The sequence below is a fragment of the Atta colombica genome, unplaced genomic scaffold, assembly GCF_001594045.1.
Source record: "Atta colombica isolate Treedump-2 unplaced genomic scaffold, Acol1.0 scaffold155, whole genome shotgun sequence".
NCBI classification, from domain to species: domain Eukaryota; kingdom Metazoa; phylum Arthropoda; class Insecta; order Hymenoptera; family Formicidae; genus Atta; species Atta colombica.
The window spans coordinates 2622709-2632452 of NW_017259245.1; the positions used below are offsets into that span (position 1 = coordinate 2622709).

The window sequence follows — 9744 nt, forward strand, 5'->3', positions numbered from 1 at the left end:
TATTATTAAAAATAAACATTGCGATCAGTCTTGCATTTCTTATACGTTGGGCACTCACCGGTAACCCCGGTGTCGCAAATCGCGTAAGAAGTGTTTGCCGCGCGCGCTACGCACTTTTTATGGCAGGCACCATCCGCCGTCGTCGACAAAACCGATCGAATTTCCGTAAAATCGCGATGTCACGGCACAACGTACGAGCAAAAAGACTCCGGCGAACAATGACGAGAGCGATGGGGCGGTGCGCGCGGGTGGTGACCATTTCTCTCTTCACCTCCACCTCCTCCCGTGTCACTCTCCCTGTCTTTCGTAGCGTTGAATCGACCCCCGTTTTTACCTCGCACGCAGCGCGAAGAGAATGAAACGGAGGAGAAAAAAGACAGAGCACCATAGAAATTCTCATCCCGGATATCCGCCGAAATGGTGCAGCGCATTGCCGCGGCCACTTAGACGCTTTCTCGAGAGGATATACTCGCGTGCACCAAAGAATTTACTCGAATTTCGATCTCGCGTACCTACCGTCAATGGCCAGCAGCTTCGATTTGGCCGGTTCCTCCTATTAGATCCTCGTGCCCTTTCATGGTGCGTGCGCTCAAAACAACAAGTCAAGTTCACCATAAATGCGTCGTTCGATCATTTTAGACTCAACAAAAAAAAGCAGAAAAGATTCAAAGAAAAGGTACATCTATATTCTCGTATAGGATAGAGCAAGTGGAGAAACGATTCACGTGGAAAAATACACAGAAGTGCTTCGCCATAAATTTATTTAAAATGTTAATATAAATGCTAGACATTTTACGTGGCAGAAAAGTAATTCACACCATTGCCTTTATTTTAAAACCGATTATTTATTTAGGCTATCTTATTTTCATTATCAATTAATTTCTTTTGTAAATTAGCTAATATTAATTTTATGTTGTGCGCGCGCGCGCGCACACACACACACACACACACACACACACACACACACTGTGATTATAATTTTTAAATCGAAAAGGAATCAAAATTATTTTCCGAATAATTATTTGACAGATAATAGAAATGAAATTAGAATGCCTATTTTTCATAGAATGTTTTACGTTGGCTATATTTTATGGCGATATATATTTAGTAAGTACAGAATAGAGTTCAGTATGTGATTGCGCAATATATATATCATCACAATTTAATACGTAATTTATTTTTTTATATATTTATATACTCATATAATCATTAAAGTAAACGATAAGAATATTTAATCGAGGTTAATGTCTTATTAATTGTTAAATATATCAAAAGCTGCATTTATTGCATAACGAAAACTGTATAAGATAATAAAAAAGTTGAGATAATAGAAAATAAGAAGGAAAGAAAAGGTAGAAATTGAGATGACTAAAGGGGGAGACTTAAGAAGAGATAAGAATACAGATGGAAGGGAAGGAGAATAGATCTAGATAGATAAAAGCAGATCGTACGAAATGATGCGGCAGGAAGCGGAGGTTCGCTTGTGTGATTTAACTCCCGTTAAGTAAAACCCCGTACTTCCTTATCGATTATTCAAGTCGCCTCATCATTGGCACTGAAACCTCGACTTAATCGACTAACATCTAAGGACGACTACTAACGGTAACTCACCACAAAACTCGAGATTCGTCTCGAATACATAATCTTTCTCTCTTTTGTATCGAAAGAGAGCGCATAAATAAATAAAATTCTTAACGTTAAGTTCGTCATTATAACATAGTTTCTTATTAATAAAGAATCATTTCATCACAATCTAATAACGAAACGGATTTTATATTAATTAATGAGATGTAAATTATAAATAAATATTAACGGATTATATTTAGGATTTGCCGGAAATCATCGATGAATTAAAAAAATTAAAATTAAAAAAAATTTAAATTTAAATTCTAATATTAAATTAAATTCTATTAAAATTATATATTGAAGTTAAACTAAATTCTAAAATTAATTCTTGGTGAATCACCAGGCCTTCTTACAATTAGAATTGAAACTACTCTGTTTTATTATCTCCGTATATTAGAAATGAGAAGAGATACATTATAGCTACGCAATTTTGCGGACAGTAGAAACGGTAAGGAAAAGAAATAAAAGTATCATCGTCATCATCGTCGTACTTTCCACATTCCAGCCGTGCAATTTATTATTGTGCTACGATTGTGAACGATGTAGTCGGCCGCTCCGCGTGATCCCTCTGACCGAGGCGACGGTAATTTAACTGAAGCCTAGCGTGCACCCGACGCTCACAGTCGCGACACGACGTGGGTAATCGCTTTGATTCCGCGAATGAGAACGGATGTTAGGAAACGCTCTTGCGTTGTATAAAAAAGTAGAAACTAAAAAGTTGTATCTTCCTGTCGCGGTGATACCGATCGGATTCACGGTGAAATTCATTAATGCGATGCGTTTCGCCATCGTCGAGAGACGAATGATCGATCTCTTTTGATATACCATATCGAATGAAAGCTTGGATTAATCGTCAAATTTTGCCTAATTTTGGTTAAATAATTACTTGATTAAAGAAAATATCTTTCTCGGATTCGCGTACCGTTCACTTTGCACATTTCGACATTATACCTTGCTATAAACGTAACTTTTATTTTTTTTTCTTTCAACGCTTGAAGAAATCTTTAAAAAATTGAATTTTCAATGCAAATAACACGAATCAATTTTTAAGCGATCTTTATTTACGAAATAAACTTGAGTTTTATTTTAAATAATTTTCTTTAATATAAATCAATTTTTAATACTGATAATATAAAAATTATTTAATTGAAAAATCAGTACAATGTAAATTGTTCCTCTTAACAGAAAGTTTATCTCAATTTTTTCCCCTACTGCTCGCAAATAATTAATAGTCGACAACATATAAATATAAAGCCAAAGGGAGTGACTACAGCAAAGATTATTTGTATATTGAAAGCAAAAAAGTATAACAGAGTGTAAAAATATGAAAAATAAGAAAATATTCATGGCACGTATGTCGTTTTACATTTTCAGTCGACAATTAGTTTCACGAGAATTCCTAGAAGCGTAGAAACACTGACGATGAATCACGGCAATGGCGAACGTCTCCTTCGCAATACAGTCGCAATGATGATAGTCCTACTCCAGATCGTTAATTACGATTGCGATTCGCGATGCGCGAAACTATCTACTTATGAGGAATCACTTAATGACAAACAAATGCAAAACATTTTATTGTCATAACCAACATACGCTGAAAAACTACTAGGGCACACATGCCGTCGCGATAGCTGTTATCACGTGAAGATAAGGGGCTTAATTATTACGATTAACCATGTTCATTGTCCATGAGGTATATGTGACCATTTATGTATACATGCACGAGGCATATATGCTTCGTGAATAATGAACAATGTGTACTAGAAAACATATAGCTTTTTTCCTTTTTCTATCGTTAATAATGCTATTTAGTTAACGGGTTAATTAACACTCGGATAAACGTGTTTAAATTTTTTAAAATTATTATTCGGATTTAATTTTGCAACATTATTAAATAAACAAACTCGAGATTAATATATTGATGCACGTTCAACTTATAAACTCTTGTAAAAAATAGTCATTGCAATCGGGGAAACGGTTATGTAAAACGATAATAATTTTTTTATGTATTTATATATTTATATACAAAATAAATGCAAAAATATAACTACAGTTTCTTTAGTCAATGCACATTATTAACGTTAACGAGTACTTTAAAAGATTCGCGAATGACGAGACGGGTCCAAATGATAAAACAGATAAAAATGGAGATGGCGCGAACCTAACTACTTAACTCGCGAAGGCACTCGAATAAAACGTGCAGCTCGGTTGAGGATTTATCTCTTTACATTTAGATGTCGACGCAGCGAAGGCCTCTCTGGAGAACGTGCCGGCGAACTTGTATGAAAGCGTATGCGTGCCAGATTTAGGTGATTTTTTGGAATACCAGGGTGGCGGCCATCAGGTGGCAACACCAGAACATAAAAATCCGTCGACGCCCGCCAATTCGGCCACCTCCAACTCCTCCGGTCCTTCTCAGAGCGGTACGCAACAACAACCCCCGATACAACCCTCTTCGGGCGCGGTGTCCCTGCCATCGAGACAGTATCATAACGATGGTAAGTCCATTTTTACTATTCCTCTCCACCTTCCTTCACCGCGAAGAATTATCTCGGGCTTGTAGGAATCCCATAGGCAACGTCTTGCATCAATATTCCACAGAATAGCAAATTTCTATAGAATAATCCTAAACTGTTGAGGTTTTGAAATCTTCTCGCGCGATCCTTAAAAAAAAAAAGGAAGTTACATTATTAATTTCCTTGTAAAAAACCCACACGCGCGTAAAAAGCTTTATCATCGACGATAGTAGTGTCAGATGATTACAAGCCTCACTTCCTACAACATCGATGCGGCTCTTCCCTTTCCGATACCGATAATTACTCGCGCGCATATGCAAGGGACCGCTAAATTGCGCGACAAGACGCGTTTTATTTATTTCCCCGATTGCAAGTACAAACGAAAGCGTGGAGGAGTTTCTCATTGTTACGTCAGGATGGCTGATAACATCTCTCAGGTTGGTGCGTTTGCACGTGTTGCAAACACAAACCTCTCATTATCGTCACTGTTCGTTCCTCATTTAGCATTTCTTCGTCGTCGTATCGCGGGTTACTGCATCGGCGACAGACCGCGATTTCACCGTATATGCCTAGAAATCGAATCGTCAAACGTCTGATTTCTCTCAGGGCTGATTACGATACGGCTTGTTACAGCGCGCGACGAGTGAGAGGGAGTGAGCCATTTCTCGAGCTCGAGCCCAAACGAGAAACTCAGACTTATAGGGCACCCATTAGTCGGCGTCTTCAGTCTTTATGTAACACTTTGTTTTGTCCATTATATTCTTCACACGAGAATATTGTTGAACCTGAAAAATTTATTCTCTTTATTACACTCTTGAATTCTTGATGAATACACCACTACATAATACACTGAATAACAAACGAACTATCCCACAATCATGTATGATAGATTCGGAGATAATATCGGAGATGATGTAAGTTACCTGCGGCACATTCAAACTCATTTTTTTTTCTCTCATTTTTTTTTACAGAATCGTCTGGAATAGCTCTCTCGCGGAGCTATTCTATTCATTCAGAAGTTTTGTACAATCTCATGAATCGCGCGACGTCTCCTAATCGCGGCCGCGAAACGAGAAGGATTATCGGGGAGAATGGACGTCAAGTTTTGCAAAATCGAACTTTTGTTGAATGAAACCAAGTTGATGAGCGTTTATTACACAATGATTTTGTTATTGTACAAAATGTAACGTTGTGCAATGCGATCAACCAGATTTCGCTAGCGTGTGCTCGAACTAAGAATCGTATTATTCACCGGTCACGAACCCGGTTTTAATTTCTTTGCGGTATGGGAGAACGAATTGCCGAGTGAAAATATCAACGCTAATACTGACGTAATGGTCATATAAAAATTTCCCCGTTGCACCCATTATGACATGAATAATTTTTGCACAAGCGCGTGTGACCCAGTTTTTGTTTAAGTATTAACGTTTGATCATTTATCTGGCTTTGACCGAGTTACTTTCGCCATATGCGGTTATCCATTGTAAAATCAAATTCATCATTACATGACGAATCAACTCTCGCCAAGCACGTTTTGCACAATAGATTAACGTGCTGCTGTCGAAAGACCAAATAGCAACGTTCAATGTGCGTTTAATGAAACGTTTGCGACTTTTATGAATTATGCTTGAATTTTAACGTATTACAATAGTACTTGCTATATTGCGTTTAGAGTATTTTAATATTTAATATTACCAAATTGAAGTCAAAACATTGTGGAACGATGTTAAAATGTCTTTTTTATAAAACTTATAGTCAATTAAATTGACTTTCTTAAGTCTGTAAATGATGACAGAACGCATTACAAATTTTTAATAAATAAACTCTGTAAAAGTGAATCAGTGTATTATCACTGACTTTAACAGTAATATCAGTGAATATTTACTCTGTTTTTCAGTAATAATACACACTGATTCATTTTTAAAAGTTATGGTTTCTACAGATTGAATCTGCAGAAAATCATAATCTTATAATTACTGAAAAACAGTAAATATTCGCTAATAATCAGTTATAAGTGTACTGATGTCAGTGATGATAATACACTGATTCATTTTTAGAGAGAATTATATGTAATTTATTTATAAAAAAATTATTAATAATAATTTATAATATTAATAATAAGTTACTAATTATATAAAGAAATTCTGATATACAAAAGGAATTAATTTATAAGCACGTGGCTTAACGTCATGTATTTTCATTTCATTGTTAGGGAACATTACGAAACAAAAAAGAAGATTAGAGAGATGACTCGCAATCGCGGCAGCTGAAACTACGATTTTGCTCGCGTACTATAACGCAGTCTTTATCAATGGGAGATAATCCTGGCGTGCCGTTCCGTAATCCGTGCACCGCGTACACTCCACTTTGCAATCACAAGTGCGTTGATGTCGGACTCGGGAGGCACGCGCAATAGGACGACGAATGGAATGGAATAGAACGGTGCGGAGAGTGGAGAAGAACATTATAAAGCGAGTCTTCGTACGTAGCGCACGGGTAACAATTACCCTAGCCGAGGGGCCTTACGTCATTGCAGCAGTGACCGTGGGTGAACGAGGGAAAGTCGGGTCCTCTACACGCTTCGCCGCGGACAATAGAGACGATTCGCCCGCTCCGCGCCGACTCATGCCATGCGTGTGTCTATCTCGATATAAAGCACACGCATACACTTACCTACCTACAAGTGTACGTGGACGTTAATGAATGCGCTCATATATATCCCTCATCCCGATTTCAATCGTTCTCGTCTACATGGAGGCAGAATGAAACCACTACCACATTAAAATTGACTGAATTAGCCGTTGGAAATTCTCACCAAAGAAGGAATTTTTAATCACTACGTTAATTAATTTTTATTTCCCAAAAACAATTTATTCAGTTACATCTGATAAAAAAGCAGCTCTATATTCGCTCCTGTCTGAAAGTAAAACGCTTTGAATTGTGTACTGTGTGTCTTCATCTTTGAAAGAAATTATACATACGAATAAATGCGTTTTTTATCAATAATATATAAAATTAATTTAAAAGAATAATGTATATTTTATGTATGGACTATTATTTTTTGGAGACGTAAATGAAGTGTCAAAGGACCGAAAAAAATCTATCTTGGATACTTTAACAATATTGGAAATTTCATCTATCAATGTTAAGATATCGTATAAAATATTAAAAAATTTTTTTCAGACTAAAGAATTTGGCAAGTTCTGACTGATATTTGTACGTATGATGCCAAAGTGCTCCGGCTTGACTGGTACTGTATGTATGTGTCTTATGGACATCGTCATTACAAAGCGACCAACACAGACATCCGTATAATAGACTCATTATTTCTGCTTGCTAAAGCACTGTTATGTTATGTATCACAACTCTTCGAGGTCTCTAGTTCGACTCTCGCTTATCCTCGCTTTCGACCTCCTCGTGTTGGAACTGATGTATCGCTCTATTATTTAGAACTGAGTCGACTATATAATTTTTAATTATGTTATTAGAATTCAGATATATTCCGAGATTCTTCGATACGTTCATATATTTAACTTCGCTAATTGGACCGTGCTAAGTTATACGTTTTATTTATATCCTGAAACTTATTTCAATTTTAAATTGAAATAAACAATATCAGTTGTTGGAAATTTTATGTCTTTTTTTATAATTCATTTTTAAAGGCAACAAAAATTTCATTCTGCATTCACATTTCTTAGATATTATAACTCAAGGAAAAAACGATTTTGAAAGACTATAAATTTTATTGGACATACATCTGAAAATAATTTTATTGGACCATCGAAATATTTATGTTAAAAACTAAATAAGCAATGCTGCAAAAAATTTTGATATTCTAGTAGTTTGATTAAAATAATTTTCAATAAAATGATCCAATGAAATTATTTTCAGATTTGTATCCAATAAAATTTTAGATCTTTCAACTAAAATTATCTTCGTATATGATAACATTATCGTATCATTATAACCATGTCGTCGAACTTATAAGAATAAGACATCACTGTAAGAAATTTCTATTGTAAACTTTCAAAAGTGTTGAAAATTTTTATCCAACAAAAATGTGCTGTAAATTTAAACAATATTATATTGTGAAATTACAATAACATTTTGTGGTAAAATATATGCAAATCTCTAATACTGGCGCGGCACGTTTTGTAAATTCACAACAAATTTCTATTGTAAATTTACTGCACATTTTTATTGTAAAAATATGGTAAATTCACAAACATTTCTAACAGTGTAAGTTCAAGTGTTTTCGATTATAGCCTTCTCACCATTCGAATTTACGAAAGAAGGTAGTAGATTCTTAGGCTGAATTTTATGGATATATCGATGATAGCGCGTGCTATCCATGAAGACAAGCATCGAGCTTGTCGCGTATTCATTGCTTCGTGTCACGTATCGTGCGCACGTGCACGGATCCACAAACACGCGTAATGCGTATATGTGAGCTTGCATATTATGCATAAATTAGCGACAACAAGCGCGGGGACAAGAGATCGTGAGAGGGTCGAATCCCCATGCGCGAAAGCGACACTCGTGTGGTTTTACACGCGGTATCCAAAAAAGGATTTGTGACGTTCATCGATATAGCATTTATGGAAGAGAGGAGCGATTGGTCAGTCACGCCGGCGAATACAATGATTATTTCTTAAGCAACCCTCGCGTTATAACTAATGCCAATAAATTACGTGACATTCCGATCGCTTCTGTATCTTTTTTTTCCGTCATGTCCGCCACGTGATGTCTTTTTGACAGTATTTTACAAACAAATTTAATCACTCAATATTTTCTGTACATGAAAAATCTTGTAATAAAAGATATAAATCTGAATTTTTATTCTTCGTTTTGTTGTAATTAATAATAAAAGATATATGTATAGTCTTTACATCAAGAATGTCTTCTCTCAAAAAAGATATTCTCTCTTATTCATTTATATATACAAATAATAAATACCTAGACCTCGAAATTTCATTCATTCCATTTGAAATTTATACGTATGAGATCTTAAAGTAAGAATTAATTCTTTATACTTCATTTCTCGTTTTTACGCTGAACGCCGCAGAGGCAGAGCAAATTGTATCTAGTTTCCTCAAACCGGTATCTTTAATATGCGACTATAGAGCTACGGGAAGCTTAATAAGCGCGGTAATAAAACCGTATTAAAATCGCGGTAGCGCGTTATCTCGATTGACGCGAACGAGAGCCCGCGATCTTCTGCGTCGCGGAAGGATCTGTAATATATGGTGTTGCGTGAACATAACGCGTTATTAGTGGCGTCATATGGTGTCGCTGCAAATATCCCGAGTAGAAAGATATATAAAGAAAGAGCGACTGTGCTTAGCAGGCTAGAAGTAGAAACTCGCCTATAGGGATGAAACGAATAGAAAAAGGAAGAAAGGGACGCGCCCGCGGGGGGAGGGGTAGTTGGCACAGGTTGTATTCATTCACTCGTTCATTCATAGTTCGTACACCGCCTCGAGGGTCTACAAAGCCTCTTGCTCATTCAGAACTCGTGACACGACCGTATGGCACACGCGCGCACATGTGCGTGCACGTACATACGTGTGTATATATATATATATGTATATATATATATATA

General features: G+C 36.2%; 1 protein-coding gene across 4 annotated transcripts in view; it reads left to right on the plus strand.

The window, feature by feature from the left end:
• Positions 1-9744, plus strand: part of LOC108685730 (ETS-like protein pointed) — a 116283-nt gene that overhangs the window by 83087 nt on the left and 23452 nt on the right. For 3 of the 4 annotated variants that reach the window (XM_018190681.1, XM_018190682.1, XM_018190683.1), the window contains one exon: positions 3861-4124. The exons of the other annotated variant lie outside the window; for it this stretch is intronic. In XM_018190681.1, the coding sequence (XP_018046170.1) occupies positions 3861-4124 (264 nt within the window). The remainder of the gene's footprint in view (positions 1-3860; positions 4125-9744) is intronic. 4 annotated transcript variants of the gene reach the window in all.